Genomic DNA, 19,731 nt, shown 5'->3' on the forward strand with positions numbered 1-19,731 from the left:
TTGGTTTATATTTTTAGGAACCCACTCAAGGAATAGCCTCTTCCGAACATTCGCGATTTCACCCGAAGTGTAAGGAAACTGGATAGTGTATTTTGTTCCCTAAAAGCAGCTCTTTTCCGTAAAAATTGTACTTTTCTTTAATGTGAAGTTAATATACTAGATGAATTTCTATATCATAGAGCAACATATCAATTCTATGATAAAGTATTGTAGTAACCCACTTTCAACTAAAGTTCGCCTCCGGAAACAACCGAAAAAAACGATAAGTTCCGACAATGACGTCACACAGCTAGGTGATTTGTGATAATACACGCAGGGGTGAAAAAAACAAATGAATTCAGAGAAAATCGTTTCAGGTAAGAACGTTTGTACTCTGAGAGATAATATTCGAAAAAATGCGGACACTCGTGTAGAATTTTGTAAGTCAACGTACTTGAAATATCGCAGACAGCTTTGGGCAATTGTAAACTCAAGTACAGTTATGTGGTGAATGTTATGAGTGTGTTGGCAGCTCAGACTGAGTGGGGCATGACACCAAAGCGCCATCTTGGAAAACTCTACATCGTACGTACAAACAGCTCAGCTGTTATTTGAGAATGCCATGTCGTCAGAAATTGCAGAGGAATTGACAGCAAATATGATAGCAATCGTAGCCATATGTGCATTTCAGATCAAGTATTTTTACGTGATTTCTTGTCGCTGAGAACTTGCACAACTTGTGGTATTACTAATGCTCTTCAAAAATTTACAATTGCAATTTATGTGAAAACAGAATAGTCTAGAAAATTGCTTTGGTATTACATATATTATGTCTGCAAGGGATATATTATCTCTTATATTTGCTTCCACTTGCTTTGCATCCAGGGATATTCAAATTATTTAACCAAACAATGTTTTATGATGAATTTTCATGGTTATATTTTATGTTACGTTCTGTTATCCCATGTAAGAAAAAAAAAACAAATTTTGTTCACCATACCCAAATTTTACAGTACAGTAAAATGTGAGGCGAATCTGATGGCCGACTTAAACTTGAAGGAGAGTAAACAAATATAACAATTTGTGGACACGACACCATGATGTGGGTTGGAAGTTGAACAAGTTCAGTGTTGTGTAAACCATGAAGGGAATGGAATATCATTACTGTCAGTGCAGGACAGTGTCAACTGATCATACTGCTTTGCAGTGCTTACATTTACGATAAATACTTGAGAACCTAATACATGTTCTGTGTGTACTCTTGTGGTACCTCCATGTTATGACGGACATAATTTGTGATTTCCTGTTTCTCTGGTACACTAAATGCCATTGAGAAGCTGGAATTCAGTTGAAGACAAATACCATGTTACCACTGTATTTGCCATTAGAGGAATATTAATTAAACTGTTATCCTGGCACGATCATAGCCATTACGTTGTCTTGGCTTGTTATTACAGGTTCTGAATTGCCAGTCGTGGCATCTTTTCAAGGATTTATGATAAACATGAGAAAGTGTTGATATTTTAGTGTTTCAGGTATCTTTTCACTAATTTGTGTCTCTCCTAATGATACCTGTAGTCCAATGATATTTTGAAAAGAAATGTTTCTCAGTCATCATGACACGTGTCATGTTATTGGCGCTGTCTTCATGGTTTGGCTCTTTGGAAAGACCCGTTTTCTCCTACCACATTATCTCCACCCACATATGGGTGGAGGGACTGCTTCTACAGATGGAAGATTCTATCTGTTATGTAATTACAAGGGTCAGATCTTTTTCTCTTGTGTTTCTCAACTTGGGGATTTCTATACAGTAGTGATGGCTTGTGCAGGTATACCTCTCCATTTTGTAACCCAATGATCAGGTACTGGCTAGCATATTTCAATGTATGGTGTGTAACACTGTAAGCATTTCTGTGCTCCTGCCCATGGAGGTAGATTGTTTTACCTTCATGACCTGCCCCCACCATTTAGCTCTTACATAACTGTCTGCTCCATTGTTTCAGGAAATGTCACACTCCCACTGCTTGTCTGAAAACGTGTACGTGTTGATTCACAATAGTTCTGACATATTGCCATTGTTTGAGCCATCTCAGTGCATCAAACTTTCACTGGCAAATGTTCCTCCCAAACAGATTTTTGGAATACGTGTCTTATGTCATTCAAATATGGATTATGACTAGACCTGTTTATGCACAACACAGTTAGTGTGTCTGTTTGTGCTTCAGCTGGACAGTGACCATATGGCGATCAAAACCTCACAGGGATGCTATTATATAGCCCATGTGGTTGCTGAAGGCAAGTTCCTTTGACAAGGAATCTAAGATGGAAAATTCCAGATATGTGTTTATATGAGAGAGGTACCCTTCCACAACTAAAAGGTAGTTCTATCCACAAGTTCACAAATTTATGAATTATGAAATCTGTCTAAAAATAACATCTGCCTGCATTTTGACTTCTTTAACCCCTAAAAACTAACCCTTTCACCGCTGTGTTTTGGCCCCAATTCATTGTTATCAGTGACGAGTGTGGATTTGTTCATTTGGGTTATCCGGTTAAAAGCATATAATCATGTATGCAAGATGACATCAGTAAAAGAACCTCCGTCCGCCATCAAGTGATGAGATTAAAGGAATGTTAACTGTGACACATTTAAATGAAATATGCATTAGTCACAAACAACCATACCTAAGGATGCTAAATATGTCAAAGGAGTGACAAAACTATATCAGGTCAAAGGTCACTTGTACTCTGCTGCCAGAATTCCTGAATATAATATAGAAAAAGGATTAAATCCTTAAATTTTCATTCAGTAGATTTCCTGACAAGTGAAAGTAAAAGGCATATCTATCAATATAAATAATTTGAGGTATTGACATCATGTTGTTATTCTTTACACAAAGATTGTCAGTGAAAGTATTACCCTTTTCCATAATGAAGTATTGTATTGCTACAAATAGTGAAGTTTAGCAGTGTGAAATTCTATACCAATATCATGTTTGATGACTGAAAAATATTGTAGTTGAAGAATTTCCATGCAAGCGTGAGGTGTACGGTTGATTGGTCACTGAAGCCTGCTGCTTACCTTCTAAAAGTTCACTGACCTTGTTTTTCAGAAAATCTTGTTGAGCCCAGCTATTCAACACAACAGCTTATTTCTCTCTTTGTATGCAAAGTGCATGCAGTGATTGAAACCCATCGCCACATCAGTGGTCATAATTTGAATAAAATGCCACTTACAAACATTGAACTGGTGAATGTACAATAATATCCTGTTGATGTTCAATTGAACATTGGTGACATTTCCTCATGTAGTATACATACATGTACATGACTTGTTACTCATGTAGTATACATACATGTACATGACTTGTTACATACATCTGTTGTACTGACGTTAGGTGCACAAGCCAAGCAGATGTGACATTGATGCCAAAAGCATGCATATATTAGTCCTTACATGATCCATTACAATTATGTTAGTTAACCATAATTAGAAAGTAGATGATCGGATGTATTGAACATTGGAATTGCTAGTAGTGAGAGCATCTGGCCTTTTAACAGATCTTTTAAGTATAAGTGTTGACAGGTATACTAGTGGCACAACAAGACATCTTAAACTCCACAATTTTGCTTTTCTGTAACAAAGAATTGTTCATTAAAATATGACGCTCCAGGACTCTACCCTTTTCAGGTCAAGTCATTGAAATCTGCATAGAAATTTAAGAAATCAGTGTCATCTACCCAGAAGATTAAGTATGTAACTCACTGCTATCAGGTCAATTTGTAGAGTCATAATGTTTAAAATCAGTGAATATTAAAAATATAAATATTTTTGATGATCTTCCAAAGGTTGTCTGTTGAATGTCTCACATGAATACATTATACAGCCATACATGTAGGAAATTATTAACGCCTGGCTGGTTTGACCCTATTGGACCCACTAGTACAAAATGAACATGGCAGGAAGAGGCTTTATAAAGAGTGTAAGACCTGTAGAGAGATGTGTATCCACTCATCGGAGTACTGTACATATGAATATTTTACATCAGAAATGAAGAGGCACAATTGTATATGCATCTTACATGCTTTATTATTTCTTTTTGTCTTCAGTATGGAAGAGTTGAGGAACACTGACCCACAGCGCCTTGAGCTTCTGGAAGCTAGATTCTTAGGCTCAGGAGCCAGTAGGAGTACATTTCGTGAGACTACCAGCACCAGTGGCATCTCCAAGGAAGACTCAAATCTTAGTGTAACCAGTCAAGGGTCATGCAGTGATAAAGATGTGGAAGTAAGTATTGCTGAGGTTATTTATCACATTGTTGCACACCTGTCTGCACCACAGACAGTCAAAGAATGTATTAAGTGGGAAGCAATTTAATTATTACTGGTCAGATTTTTTTCTTTAAAAAAAGTGGCAATCATGCTGTCGTCATCTGAGAGATTCATTTAACCTTTTCCTGCCAAGTCCATATTTCACCACCAGGTCAAGATGGTAAAAATTAAAATGAAACACAACATATTCCATATGGTGTATTTTAACATAATACTGTACTTTTGAAAGCTGTTGAAAACATACATACTGTAAACTTGATTTTTTTGGACTAAAGATGCTATAACAGACCAAGCCAAGTGGGTGAAAATACATCATGTTTTGGCATCAATACTGCTTTTTACAGACTTGGCTGATTGGGAAGTGACACTGACTGGCAGGTAAAGGGTTAAAACAGACATTCTCTATGACTCAGATCCTTATTCAGTTAAATCTGCATACTAGTGAACTAAAAGTACTGTGCAAACGTAACATTAAACAGCACCAGTCACATTTTGTCATAGCTTTGTGGCTAAAGTTAAGTGTGTATTGCTCTCAAACGAGTCAGTGGATCATAAATCATGGGAGAGGTATTTACAGCGGTGAATATGTGACGATAGTACCTTTGGTATGGGTGTAAAGGGTTCTTACACCGTGAGTGATGTCTCTTGTTTTGTTCATGACAGGATATATAGCATGTCAATTGCATAGTGTTCAGCAAATCTGAATAGGAATAATTACAGTTGTTTTTTCTCTCAGTTAATGAGGCAGTGTACCGTGTGCATTTTCATAATATAATTACTGGCTGGTAATTCAAATTGTCTTGACAGAGGATTAGTGATAGCAACATGTAACTGACAGTGGTCAATGGAACAATTTCAAAACCAATGTACTAGTGTATCTCAAAGTGGGTTACATTATCCACAAAATTGGTATTTTTAATATGTCTATAAATTGAGGTGAGGCTAAAGCTCTGAGTCAGTTCTGGTTTTGCAATTATCATGGTAGTGTGTGGGAAGCTACTTCCTGGTAGTGTTTCAAACGTGAATATATATAACGCTTGGGCATAATTATATGAACATCTCTATTCAGGGGTCAGTTGGCTGCCAAAGAAGTATGTAATTGTTGTCATATGATAGACATTTAACTAAATAAACATACTATTCAGTAAAATAAACAGCTATTTTGAAGTTTTTTAATCATAACTTATCAGTGTTTTATAAACTTCAAGCCCTGTACATGAAGGAGAACGGCCTTTACTGTAGTAAGAAATGTTTACTGTACACTAGATGATTAAAATTGTACATACGTTTAGGGTTATGGTCATCGGCTATTTTAATTTATTTTCTTGAGTGCGTGTAAATTTGTTGAGAAGGATTTGTTTGGCACACGTCTGTGGGATACCAATGAGTAATTTCTGTCAAATCAAGTTGATACTGCTGAACCAGCAGCTTTTCATTATGAGAGTGTGATAGTGGTAGACACATAAATAGACTCATATCAATTTAAAAAAAACAAAAAAGTGATGAGGTATGTAATATTTTTTTGCTGATAATTTACAGACTCCAGACAAGAAGCCTGGTTCAGAAAGGAAACGGAAAAGGAAAGGCGACAGTTTCGACCCAAGTTCAGGTAAGTGGTGACCTTTTCATTATGCCCCATATGTAAAATTAGAATGTGACACATTAGCATGGTATTCCTACTGAAGTTACTGGTATACAATTTTGTTTTTGTGGATTTAAGTAGGATTCAAGATGTTCGTGCCAAGACAGATGGCCATTTTCTCAGCAGTGTCTCATTGTTCAAAGAACTATTGCAATGTACTATTGTTCACCAGAACATGAGAAAATTCTCATGAAACATTTTTCATACAGTGCTTTGCTTACAAAAGTAACAAGGTATTATCTTCTTTTCAGTTGCACGATATATTTTTGTCAGCAATACTCATGAAAAGTGATGAAAATCACAATGATATTGTGCATCTATTTTTCATTTTGTATACAATGCTTTGGTTACAAATATATGCCCGCTGACTAAAATATATTGTTCATCATGAAAGCAGATCATACCTTACATGACCCTCTGTATTGAAAATGTCAAAATGGGCCTCATCTCATTGACAATTGTTTGCTATCAAAGTTAATGCTAATGCTGGTGTATGATAAAACTGTATGCAGGACTGCCAAAGTAGGCCATGCAACCACTCAATATACGTCAATACCAGTCTCCGAACCATAAAAAATGAATACTTATGCTTTTACCTCACCCTGCTTGTATAATTTCATCATGATCTTATCAGAGTTTCTGCTCTTCTTCACAGCTGCCTCAGGCAAAAAAATTAATGAATATTTTAAGGTATGTGATTGTGAAAGATACTGGATCATAGTGTTGCTATGAAAGTCTTCATCTTACAATGTTTATGTGTATTATAACACGGTATTAGTGGTAGAGTTTCATTTCTAGCTTTAAGGTAGTTTGCACCACAAAAATGAAAGACTTAAAATTGTGCTCAAACTTTCCTCAAGCAAACTTTCAACCATTTTTAAAAAATCAAGAATTTAAATCGGAGGTCACATGCAAATTTTGGTACTAGAGAAACAAGGTACCCAATTATTACCAACATTAGAAATTCAAAATAGCTATGACCCCCGTGTTAACTCTATGGGAGAAAATGAAATCCCCAATTTTCACAAAACTAAGCTGATCAAAACTTTATTTATTCCAAATGCTTCAAAATTAGCCCTTACATATGGTAGGCCAAAAGGATATTGTAAAAATTTTAGTCCTAATATCTGTCCCAGAGGCGCATTCCACCTTAATTAGAGAGCGTGATGTGGAGCTCCATTATTGTAGTGATCAATTCACTAACTTTTTGCCTCGCTCTTGTAAATTTTGAAACCTGGCTTAAGTTTACAAATACTTTATCCAATGTTAATCCTTATCCTGCCAGGCATATCACTTTCCCATCTGTTGAGTCAATAAAAAACTCTATTTAGCCAAAACCTATTCATACTTCACCTACGTGGCATTGTCTGTGAGAGCAAGTTTAGTCATTGAAAAGTCTTGTTTATAGCATCTTTTTTTTGAGGGGCAGTCAAATCTTTTTCGCCTCTGTTGAAATGCAACATATGGGCCTATAATGACTCACTAGTTATACAAGTTGACCTGATTGTGACATATGAACTCAGCAGGATCAGCTTTACTGTTAGCTCCATACTGAAGAAGAAATCAAGATCAAATACCTTCTTGAAATGTAATTAAACAAAATCAAGGAAGGAGTGACAATGTTGCCCGTTCTGCAATGGTGTGAACATGTTGTTTAGGAATTGATGAATTGCTGTTTTTTTCACTCTGGTTAATTGCTCCCTGTCACCCAGTTTCACCTCCTATAAAGTCTCCATAAACCATTGGAAAAACAATATGGCTGATCCATATAAGGTGGGAAGGGGACTGAAGTTTCACCTCTGAACTTTGTACAACTCTTTCGTTTTCAATAGTAAATGTTTGACATTATTTTTACAGAAGTTTTATGTTGCTGTGACCATTGCTAGAGTTAAATTCCATTAAAATCAACTACTGGAGAAGTTAGTCACCTCAAAGACCTCAAACCCATGAGGAAATTATGAAAATGTAGGAAATAGCCATCCTATTTTGATGTATAGACATCCCGTGTAGCCTGTCATGTTGTACCTATTACCTCTAGTAATATGCATCATATCTCTTCCTGTAAATTGCAGTGACATATCAGTGTTCTCCCAGATAGAATTTCATAGAGTACAAGCTGGTTTGCATAAATTTGCATAAGAATAAGTGTAATATGATATCAGAGGGGGGTATCAGCAAAAATCAGGGGGACATTTTCCCTGGTACGCTAAAAGCCTATGGGCAAAACACTTCATCTTTACATAGTCTTTGCAATCTGTTATTTTTGGAGATTTAGTGTTCATGTATAATTTGGAATGAATTTTGACAAGTAACACTTCTCGGATAAGGATTATATTATCATAGTATTATCATTATCTGATTATTCCTGATTCCCTTTCTCACAGTATTCATCCACAAGTCCAAGCAGGAGCAGTCTAGCAAATAACCCAAAATCCCCAAGTGGTTTCAATTACATGGTAAGTGCAGGGCTGTCAATGTTTTTCTGAATAGAAGGGTACAAGTGAAAGAACAGGAGGGTACAGCCTTGTGCGGAGCGAAGCGGAGCAAGGCTGTGCGCGCAAGCGCACGCGGGGGGAGGCCAGGAGGGGGGTGTCCCCCCTCCTGAAGCTGAAGCTTTTCTAATTATTCATCTTCAATTGGTGGCCTGTGGTGGCAGTTTTGAGGGCAATTACTGTCAAGTTTATTATAACTGAAGTATAAAAAGTAACACGAAATTGAATCTTGTGAAATAAAATTATGAAAGACAAACAGAAGTATTACAGAGTTTATATGTTTATTGATACACCAGGTTATTATTATTTGCATACAAATTCTGTTGAATTACAACCTGCCATGCTTAATAAAGATCATAATCTGAACCATAATCAGAATCACTGGAGTACTCATCTAAGCCCAAGGCTTGTATGGCACTCAGGCAGTACCAGCTGACAATACCCCAATATTGTGTGATTCTCAGGCTGATGAAACAGTAGCTTCAGAAACTACATCTGCAAAAACTATTTCTTCAGATGTAGCTTTAGAAACTACACCTGCAGAAACTATTTCTTAAGAAAAACATCTGCAGAAAGTAATTCAATAATTGTAATATGTTCCCATTCAAAAACAGCTAATCGTATTAGAATTTAAAAAAATCTTGTCCCCACTGCAAAACTGATGTCATAACGTCACGACAAAAAATTCCGATCTACGTCTGGTTGATACTGTAATTTTATTTTGTCTGTTTTAAGACCTCTCCTCAGAGTTACCGGCTATGAATTTCCAGTGTGAAAATTTACAAAGTTATGGGGTAAATACGAGACCATTACCAGAGACAATTTGAGTAGACGCTACGTCATACAAACAATTACAATACTACAGTTTACATCCGCTAATGAAATTGCGTGGCTTCGTTGTTCGCGTCGGCCTCTCAATCGACAAGATGAGAATATGTTGATTTATTTAGGTAGCAAATCCTTGCGCGTGAAAGTTAACGATCAAATATTTTCTCCTGATGACTATAATAGTATCTATTCTGATATTCCTCACAGTAGTCAGAGTTTTGTCGAAACTCACGCGGGCCAAGTGGGTAAGCTCACTACATGCATGTTATATCCATATTCAAAACATGGTTTACCGCCTCACGTACGTGCAAGATACCGCGAAAGTATATAGTCAAGCCTAGCTAAATTTTGTGATTGCCCTAAACATTAAAAATGTTGGTCTTGGTAAATGATTTTGAAGGATCGGAATACCGATATTTGCTTTTGAGGAAAGATTCGGATGTCGGAAAACATTTATCAAACTTCAATACTCGGGCCTTCGAAACAACCACAGTACACAGCATGTACTACCGTATGAATACATTTCATAGAACGGCAGCTTGGTGCAAACAAATTCAGTGGTAGTCAAAACTCACTAAAAATTGTGTCAATCCCCACAAAGTTTTTTTTGCGCTGAGTAAACGATTCTTACTGATTGTAAAGAGTGTTCACGATCTGCAAACGGGAAAACAAATCAAAAATTCCAGTCGCTAAATACACGTAATGCTATGGCATTTTGCTCAGACGCGGCGTGAAATCTACATTGCATGCTATATCATTGATGGATTGAACCCCCGATCACTGAAATTCCTCAGGAAATGAAATGATTTACAAATATTGACATTACTTTTATATCCAGAGCTAGTGTAAGCCTCTCGGGGTCTTTTCTGGACCCATAAATCCAACGTGGCTGTCGACTTTCGTAGCCATATCGATCGTGTACGTCCGAAAACCAATCAGAACACGTAAAGCTTTTTGACAGTACCGATTGAAACCAATCAGAAATCGGCTACCAACGAGCCTTAGGGGCTGCGCCTCTGTAGCACAGCGCAGCCAACGGTAGAATTTGGACAGGCAAGATTCATAACGTGTGTAAAGATCATTATTGCAGGCCTTGAATAGGGAAAACAGGCGGCGGCAAGCCCTGTGTCAGACGGAGATTTGCCGCCGGTGACCGGCTATAATTGACAGCCCTGTAAGTGCTCTATAAAAAATTGAATTCCTGTCTATCAGTTTCAGAATGAATAATATATGCAAGGGTATTTGTGGAAAGATTTGCTTGCCCATCAGTCATGCTGAATATTGAAATGAAGTGACTCTGCATCGCATTTGTAAATTTTTTATTTTAATTATTTAAGCCACTGAGGAAAGTAAAGTTACTTGTGACCATTTCCTCCAGTTTGCGGCGTGAATATCCTTCTGAAGTTCCTCTTTGAAAGATGTGGTATCAAGCTGGTATAGTAATTGAGTCGAAACATTCCTGGCCATGTTACATGTATTTTATGGTAGTTTTTCTGTTACATTTTATATTGAAGTAAGGTTGTATTGATATCTGCAACAAATGCTGTATTGAGGGTGAAAGAGCTTCATTGTCGAAACCTTTCAGTGTTAATATGAGGTTCATCGTGTGAGCATCATAATCACACTAAATTAAGAGACTCAGAATATCTGTTAACTTACACTGCTCTGTCTGACTTCCATGAATGAAGGATTATGAAATTGGATTAGGGCAGCCATCAACGAAGACTAATATTCTATCAATAATTTGGACCACTTTTCTACATCTCTTTGTTTTACTTTCAGTTTCCAAATTCCCCACCAGGGAACAGTGTAGACTTAACAGGCTTCTCACACTTGCCTCAAACTCCAAGACGAGTTGATAGTTGTTCTGTAGAGACTCAGGTAAGAGCTTAACTGAGGTCTACTTTCTCTGACTCTCTCTGCATTTAAATGTTTTTTGTTTAAGGTCTATACATACTTCAGTCCATGAAGCAAGGGCAACCCAGATAATAATAAAGATAATAATAATCTTTTATTGTCAATACACATCATGGAAATTTATGTTTCCACTTCCAAGCTTCCACTACAGTAACAACACGAAAATGGTATAAACTTATAAATGCACAGTGACTGTAGAATAAATGTACACAACTTGGCAGTCATAATTTCCTTAAAATAATTTGCATATGCATATTTGAAACAACACAGCTGACAGGTTAAAAGACTCCCCAAAAGCAGCATTTTGCCAGATTGCTCAAACTGTATGTCAACTTGACAAATTGCTATTCTATAGCTTCCTCTCCAGGCCTGTGAACAGAATAGCAAATAGGTCATCTGCACATTGTTTCACTTTAAGTTGACATTTGCATTATCTGAACTCGTTGCTCACGATTTCTTTTCCGTTTTTAGAGTTACATGTCCATGCGAGATATATCAGACCTAGAGGTTAAGGTGTCTGATGACCTACAGAAGAAAGAAAGTAGAATTGATGAGTTACTAAGGGTAAGATATTCAAATATTATTTCAGTCACTAGTGAATACTGAACATTTACTAACTTGCCCCATTTCCATGGGCCCATTGATATCGTAGGAGAGCAAATTGAACCAATAAATTTCAACAAAATCTGTTCAATTGATGATTATGTGATTATAAAGCCCACAGACTTATATCAATGATAAGGTTTGTGTTGTTGCAAGTTTTTCACAGGTCTTATGCACATAGTACCTGTTGTACTTTGATGAAGATGATGCAAATTCTTGTGTTTGAGTGATGTAAAGAATTATCAGTGTGACTCATTTTCAGAGAGAAAGGCAATGAATCAAAAAGTCGTTTTGAATTTCTGTTACTCATCATTCATCACACTTTCTGTGTGCATCACTTCAGGAGCAATGACTCGTAGAATTTGTAAACTCTCTCCTCTAAAAGTCCGCACTTGAACAAAACCTCGTGAGCAAATTTCTTGATTATTCCTATTCAGTCATTTCCCGTATAAAGAGTTTCACTGCATGCTTCCTTTACAGACAACTGTTCAACTTAGACAAAAAATAGAAAGCCTGGAAACGTCGCTAGATAAACAGAAGGAAACATGTAAGAAGTGTGTAGCCATGAACAAACAATTACTCATAGAAAAGGTAAGAGAAATAGTCTAGTTTTAACTTTGATTGTCTGTGACGTGTGTTATGTATTTGCTACGAACACAACTACCCACCTCATATTTAACCCTGTGAGCGCTGTAATTTTCTCCCGCCAAAATTTAGTGCATCAAAATTTACCAATTTTTATGAATTTTTCTGTAATTTTTTGATAATTTGGACCAAATGGACATCATATTTCATTGGCTACAGTTTTTTCTCAAAATTTTGGCCAAAATCTGAGAAACATTGACTGGGGTGTATTTATTATAGAGGGGACAAAAATAGGCTTTGGCGCTCAAAGGGTTAAAAGTGCTATTGAGATAGAGAAATGAGAGAGACATTGTCATAAATGGATAAAGATACTGCCAACAATTACTGATGATTGAGAACTTTAGTGCATTGACAAACAAGACCCATATTGTTATCCATGTTCTATGGCTGCAACCATGGCCGTACTCTTACAATTGCAATGAATGGCTGCTATCCTGTTATGAAAATACAGGTTAACCCTTTTCCTGCCAAGCGGTGAAAATCCGCTTGAAATTCGGTGTAGCTAGAAGCTGAGCAGCCACGGCCGTTATCCTCCTAAGGCGGTGGAAATCGGGCTCCTTTTTGGTACCCCTTTCCTGCCTAGTCGACGGAACTACGTGTAGCAAACCCTTGCTCACGCTAGGGGTCGTTCGAGGACAGGTTTTGGGCGAGGAACGGCGTTTGCTCTCGAAATGGGTTCACAGGGAGTCCAAGGACAGGGAAAGGTGCAGAAACCTGTCCGCCAGTCCCCCACACCCGAGGGGGGCTGGTTTTTTTTTACCGCTTTTTAGCGGACTTGGCAGGATAGCATGGTGACGTTTTCTGGCGGAGTTGGACGTACTTGGCTGCCTGGCACTATACAGATTGCTGCCGAACTTGACCAACTCGGCAATGCTAATCTAGAAGGCTACCTCTTGCAAACGACTTGGCAGATATGCCGATGGTGCGAGACGAAAGTCACTTATTCAGTTGTGCGTGACTGAAAATGAGAACGTATTTTTGACGGGACGGCTCGACTTGTTCCTCCCATGGAACGGATATGAACGACTCGGAAATACCATTACAAACTGGTGTCCGACGTACTAAGCTGGGCTTCAGCTCTGCAAGTTCAAGCCAGGCAACGTCCTCACTGCCTTGGCCGTGCCATTCAATGGACGTAGCTTTGGATTTTTATTTATTCCACCGTCCGAAGTACTGGCTCTGGTTTGCAGGCAAACGTATCCTCTTGCCGATGCATTGGTAACTACGTACGCTGTTTGCGTAAAGAGAATTCAAAAGGGCACATGAGGTCAATATGCTACATGTACGGGGATAACGTCTGCATTTAGCAGGGACTGCTTTTGTTATGCAAACCAGCTAGCAGTACAATATGGCTGCCAGCATGTGGACACGTCGATGGCTAGAACAATGGAAGCATATTGCGTTGCACCCGTGCATCGCAAAAGTGAACTGAAGACTTGGGGGTAGTGACTGGTTATCACTGGTTAGCTGCAGCCCAAGCCATGTCGGTACAAACCCGTACCTGACTGAGGACCACTCGATTAAGTCAGTAATGAACGGTAACACTCGTAAGCCAACTCCCAACTGAGCTGGCAAAACTACGTAAAGCTGTGCTTCAATGGCTCAGCCATGTCGTTAATACAACGGCAAAAACGTAGTTTTTGTGCTACACTGCCAAGTCGTTGGAGGTACGTATTCAATTGCCCCTACCCTGGGGAAACAGGACAGGTTTGACGGTGCTTCTGCACCCCTAGCACGACCCTCAGGGCCTCTGACTAACAGACGAGTGAGGTGATGTTTGTGCCTAGCGGACGTGCGTAATACTGAAGGAGTTTATTTCCGAAAAAATAAACATGAAACGGCAATAAAATGACGCACTCCCAGGGGCAAACAAAGCCGGTGACCTCAATTTTTTTCTGCAGCAACCCTTGAGCTCCTTCCCTGTCTACGGGCATGTAGAAATTATCGAAGTCTAACACGTATAAGTACGGCTAAAACTACCCTGAAAATGGGCGATTTCTGCCAAAATGGCTGGCAGGATAACATGCAGGAGAGCCAATCTTTTGCAGGCACATATTATGGGGCGGTTTTCTACTGACTTGGGAGAATAACGGACAAGGGCGCTCGGCAGGAAAAGGGTTAATGATTATGGCTGCAGAAATGCAAGTCTCTAAATGTCAGTGAATTTCCTGATACATCACTCTGTTTGTCTAATTTGAAAAGCAACACCAAAAGTTCAGATAAATGTGTGCATATTAAGTGCTAAAGAGGTGGTGATTAATTTACTTTCATCGATATTTTAAAATTTAATTCTCTTCTGGCAAGGCTTATTGATCACCTCTTTTTCTGCAAAACTATTACAAGTTTCAAGTAGAAACGCAATTTTCAATATTTATTGTAATTTTGAAATAAGAACCGCAACTAAATATGTGTACAAATAGTGTATTTATGGGCACTGAAGTGATGACATTCCACATTGAAGGGAAATAGCGCTGATTGCAAATGACGTCATTGTTCTCTCTCATTAATATGCATAAATAAACATTTGCCCGCATTTTCCGCATAAATGACGAAAATAAAACCTGCGACTGTTAGAATGGCTATTTAGTGTCACACTTATTCGTATGAATTGATGACCGAGACTACAAGCTGCAACAACAGCCGTGCATACAACGACAAAATTTGTCCGAATTTCAGCTTATTTGTCCGAAAGTCGCGCACATGCAGCTATATTTCGTAACAAACCCGAAATCGCGATCAACGCTATTGTAGGACGTGGTTTGATCTGCAGGTCGACTGAATATCAGTCTCTCTGTATTTCAGTCAACGTAGCAATTACAAAGTGTCATGGTTGTAGATAAAAGAGTTATCTTTTGCCATCTGAATTCAGTTGCATATTTGGAATTAGGTGCCAGGGATAGCTGTCATACCTGTGTGTCCCATCTATATTCTTGAAATTCAATGAATTTAGAAGAAGACAGTGTTTTGTTTATAATTCATGATACAAAACTGTTATGCGGTTGTGACTAGATATCAACGTGCTGTCCATATGTGTTTTCTGCAGTCGTTACAAGAGAAGAAGGAGATCCGACAGCGTAGCATGGAGAATCGACTTCGATTAGGTCAATTTACAACTCAGAGGCAGGGAGCCTCATTCGTAGAAAGTTGGCAAGATGGTTTTGCCTTCACCGATCTCATGAAGTAAGCACAGCAGTTTCATCAACACTATGAGTGAGAGTTCTTAATTATTGACATTGGTACAGTATCATCACCATCAGCATTCCAGATATCGCATGCCTTCAGTCCAATGAATATTCTTCGTCAATAGTGATGCATCATTCGTTGATTCACATACTCAAAGAATGCTGGTTATGAGTAATTTGCATATATGAATACATCTACATAGGAAACTGAGGATTTCATCGCAAGACTCTCAGAGTCAGTCTCAACATGTTACCAACTCCTTTGAAATCTGTCTTATTTTCAATTTGTATACGGGTGCCAGTGTGTCTTGCATCTCTCGACATGATATATCACAGAAAGAAGAATCATTGCTGAACTGTGTTGGCATGGTGTTTTTTTCAGATCATTTACTCTGTGGATAAATGATCACAACACAAGTAGTTGTAAAATAAAGGGACATAGTCGGCAATTTTTCATGAATTTTGTTTGATACGAGATACTACTTATATTGTTTGACATGTTGAAAGATACTGAATGAATGGGTGACCATGCGTATATTTGACCCCGGTTTTAGACACGATACATGAAACAAACCCTAAAATGAATTAATGGTCATGACCATTAATTCATTTTCGCCATGGTTTCATCCAATTTGTTTAAAACCGGGGTCAAATATATGCATGTCACCCATTTATTCAGTATCTTTCAACATGTCTAACAATATAAGTAGTATCTCGTATCAAACAAAAGTCATGAAAAATGGCGGACTTTGTCCCTATAAGTAGCAAAGAGAAGAATGTTTTCAGATAGTTAACAATTCCAATGATGAGTGCTGGACAATTTACATTCCTGTATATAGTACTACATATCGATAAATCCTAAATGAGACATTAGAGACGTGCACATATTCTCATTAACTTCTCATGGAATATTACCATTGATTTATCTCTCTCCCTCACCCCCCCACCCCCCGCCAGGCAACAAGAGTCAATTGCTGCAGAAAGAGAAGAATTGGAAAGGCATCGCAAACTATTACTCAAGAGAAAACCTAGTACTTCATCACAGACGTCGAGTAGCAAGAGCGGGAAGCTAAGAGCCAATGGAAGTGAGGATGGCTTTCTCAAACCACAACCACCAGCACTAACATTACAAGAATACTTTGAACAAGAGGAAATTCTAAAACTTAGAGCTTCAGCCCTTAAAAAGGTAAGATATTCCTCCTTAGATCACCATTGTATAACATGTGTTGACTTTTTCAATTGAGTAGCTTCACAGTATCTTATATAGATTAGAACATATGCCATGAAAGGCATTTGTCATTTAGATTGCTGGTCACTTACTTAAGGGGTTATTCATCTTGTCAGATGTAACCCTAATACTAGCAAGTTAGTGGACATTGTTTTGATTTTCAGGGTGTCAAGAAAATGGCATTCAGGAACAATCATTATGCTATGTCAGTGAAATTCAGTGATTTTGATAAGTAATAGCCTGCCAAAGCCAGTGACGCTTTCTAGGTACAGATGGAGTTTTAGTGTTCTGTCAAGCTGAGCACAAGTATGCTACATTCTTGTATATGATACATGCCAAGTTGATGAGAATGGGTTTTGACTCAATACTGCTTTTCACTGACTGAACAGGAAGGTCTATGACAGGTTTAGCAGGCTTAGGGATACAGGTGTCTTTGAAGTGATGCTTTCCCGTACCAAGAACATGTTTATCCCAAATCTTGCCTGATAGTATCACTTCCCCAAGTGCCAAAGTAGTAAAAAGCAATATCTAGCCAAATCTATGTCTATTTCACCTATTTGGCATGGTATGTTGTAGCAGATATTGTCACTAAAATTCATATCAAAGTATCTAGGTATTCAAGGGCCATCAAGTATTTAAATTTTTGTTAATATGCAACGTGCTGGACCCGTTTTGCCTCACTGGCTGTAACAAACTTGACGTGATGGTAACTTATGAACTTGGCAAGATAAAGGTTGTTATTGGCAACTGTTTTCCCCACAGATAGTTTCTTGATTTGCTGTCTTTCAATTCTCAACAGGAGGAGCAAGATCTTCAAATGGAATTGGAAAAATTAGAAAGAGAACGAAACTTGCATATACGAGAGTTGAAGAGAATACACAATGAAGACCAGTCTAGATTCAAAGATCATCCAGTGCTAAATGAACGCTATCTACTATTACATTTACTAGGAAAGGGGGGATTTAGTGAAGTACATAAGGTGAGTGTTGTCATGGAATTGGACACATACCAGGCATTGTAGGCAACCTTGTCTGAATAGTGACCCAGTGTCCATGCTTCTGTGTCAGTGTTCCAAACATAAAGTGTATAGCCTGTCATTGATATCACAGCCACTTGTGTATCAATAATCTCAACATAACTATCATGCATTACACGCACAGACTGTGTTGAGAGGATTGTTAAAACTTTGTCATGGACTAGTTAGAAAGTACAATTAAAAGGACAGTAGCTGTAACTTTTGATGATTATATTTTACTATTTTTTATGTCAACAATATTTTCTTGTTCTACTCCCCAGAACATGCTGAAACTCACTCCTACTATTAAGATTGTCGACACAGCATCTATACATGTAAAATGCACTGTTATAGTCCAAACCAGAGTTCAATTGTCAACAATAATGATGCAATCTACACATGTACAAGCTTAGTTGACAAGCTGAATACTGTGTATCTCAACATGCTTCAGGGAGTAGAACAAGAAACTGTTGTTGACATTAAAAACAATTTAATGTTACAGCTACTGGCCCTTAATATAAGGTACAACAATAGTGTTTTCAAAAAAGTTACCTTTGGTTGGATCACTTATGTCAAATAGTATACCCATTTTTTAAGCATTTAATACCACATAAGTTTTAAAAGACTTAAAAGTGAGTGCAGCCCATACCAGTTATTTGCTAAGATTTTAGGAGATATGTAAATGCTTTGGAAGCCCTATGCCATTTCTCTTGTCCCCTGACATGATGGCTCTGATATTCTAAGAAGAACCCTGGTAATATGACTGGGAACTCCATTAAAGCTTTCCAAGGTACAGCCCTTGAAAAAAACATTGCTCCATTATGTGAGACAGAACAAAGCTGCAATTGTGATACTGTGACCAGAGCCTCAACAATTATTATCCCTAGTGACAGTTGTAATTTGAATGACAAATATCACCTTTATGTTGACAAATTATTCCATTTGATGTCAATTTCTCAGGGGTTTGATTTAAAAGAACAAAGGTACGTTGCTTGCAAAGTCCATCAACTCAATAAGGATTGGAAAGAAGACAAGAAAGCAAATTATATCAAGTGAGTATTCATGATAGTATTAAACAGCTTTAGGCAAACAAGTTTTTCCATCACTTGCTCTGCAAATGACTGTGACAAAACAAGAAGATATTCAATACTCCTCAGTGACTGTAGGCAACAATGATCATCAGATTTTTTCTGCTCGAGTTCTGCGTGTGCAGAAAACGATGGTTAATGGATCAAAGATAGATGAAATCATTCATCCAAACTTCTGCAACATTTCCCACTAAGTTGGTTTTCACCAAGTCGAGTGCTCTTGATCACTTCCTTGAAACATTTCTGATTACTGTATACTGCTTTTTCATGTCAAACGATATCACAGTATTCGTGGCAGATCTAGATCTAGGGAAATAAATTCAAGGTTGGTTTTACAATAATTGCCACTTTATCATGTGATAAATAGAGTTGTAAAGTATGTTTGCCAACCTCTCTCAGAGTAACTTTTCTTTATTCCCATCCCTTCCTAACTCTATGTGATGTTTCTTTTTTATTCCTTTATGTAGACATGCACTAAGAGAATATAACATACATAAGACATTAGATCATCCAAGGATTGTCAAGTTATATGATGTCTTTGAGATTGATAGTAACTCGTAAGTACCATTTGGCATGTTTCTATTTCACGTTAATTCATACTTGAGATAACAACATATATTGTCTTTGACATGAGTACCGTAACCTATACACGTGGGAGTACTCATGGAATGTTGTATATTATGTGCATCGTATATAAGTTCAAGGGGGTTACTGATCTTGTCACCAAAACATTTTTCTTCAGCTTCAAAACATGGAAATCCAGATATTGAATAATTGTAT

At 37.8% G+C, this 19,731-nt stretch overlaps 1 protein-coding gene across 2 annotated transcripts in view; it reads left to right on the top strand.

Annotated features, from left to right (window-relative positions):
- The first annotated feature begins 262 nt into the window (after positions 1-262).
- Positions 263-19,731, top strand: part of LOC139140220 (serine/threonine-protein kinase tousled-like 2) — a 29,472-nt gene continuing 10,003 nt past the window's right edge. The window contains exons 1-13 of one of the 2 annotated variants that reach the window (XM_070709312.1): positions 263-356; positions 4,090-4,267; positions 5,851-5,920; positions 6,609-6,643; positions 8,338-8,409; positions 11,056-11,154; positions 11,662-11,754; positions 12,274-12,384; positions 15,482-15,618; positions 16,578-16,806; positions 17,648-17,827; positions 18,824-18,915; positions 19,419-19,508. In XM_070709312.1, coding sequence (XP_070565413.1) covers positions 4,091-4,267; positions 5,851-5,920; positions 6,609-6,643; positions 8,338-8,409; positions 11,056-11,154; positions 11,662-11,754; positions 12,274-12,384; positions 15,482-15,618; positions 16,578-16,806; positions 17,648-17,827; positions 18,824-18,915; positions 19,419-19,508 — 1,385 coding nt within the window. In that variant the 5' untranslated portion in view covers positions 263-356; position 4,090. Of the gene's footprint in view, positions 357-4,089; positions 4,268-5,850; positions 5,921-6,608; positions 6,644-8,337; positions 8,410-11,055; positions 11,155-11,661; positions 11,755-12,273; positions 12,385-15,481; positions 15,619-16,577; positions 16,807-17,647; positions 17,828-18,823; positions 18,916-19,418; positions 19,509-19,731 lie in introns of those variants that run through there. The other variant, XM_070709313.1, reaches the window with a different exon arrangement.

Source organism: Ptychodera flava, chromosome 9 (assembly GCF_041260155.1).
Source record: "Ptychodera flava strain L36383 chromosome 9, AS_Pfla_20210202, whole genome shotgun sequence".
Classification (NCBI taxonomy): domain Eukaryota; kingdom Metazoa; phylum Hemichordata; class Enteropneusta; family Ptychoderidae; genus Ptychodera; species Ptychodera flava.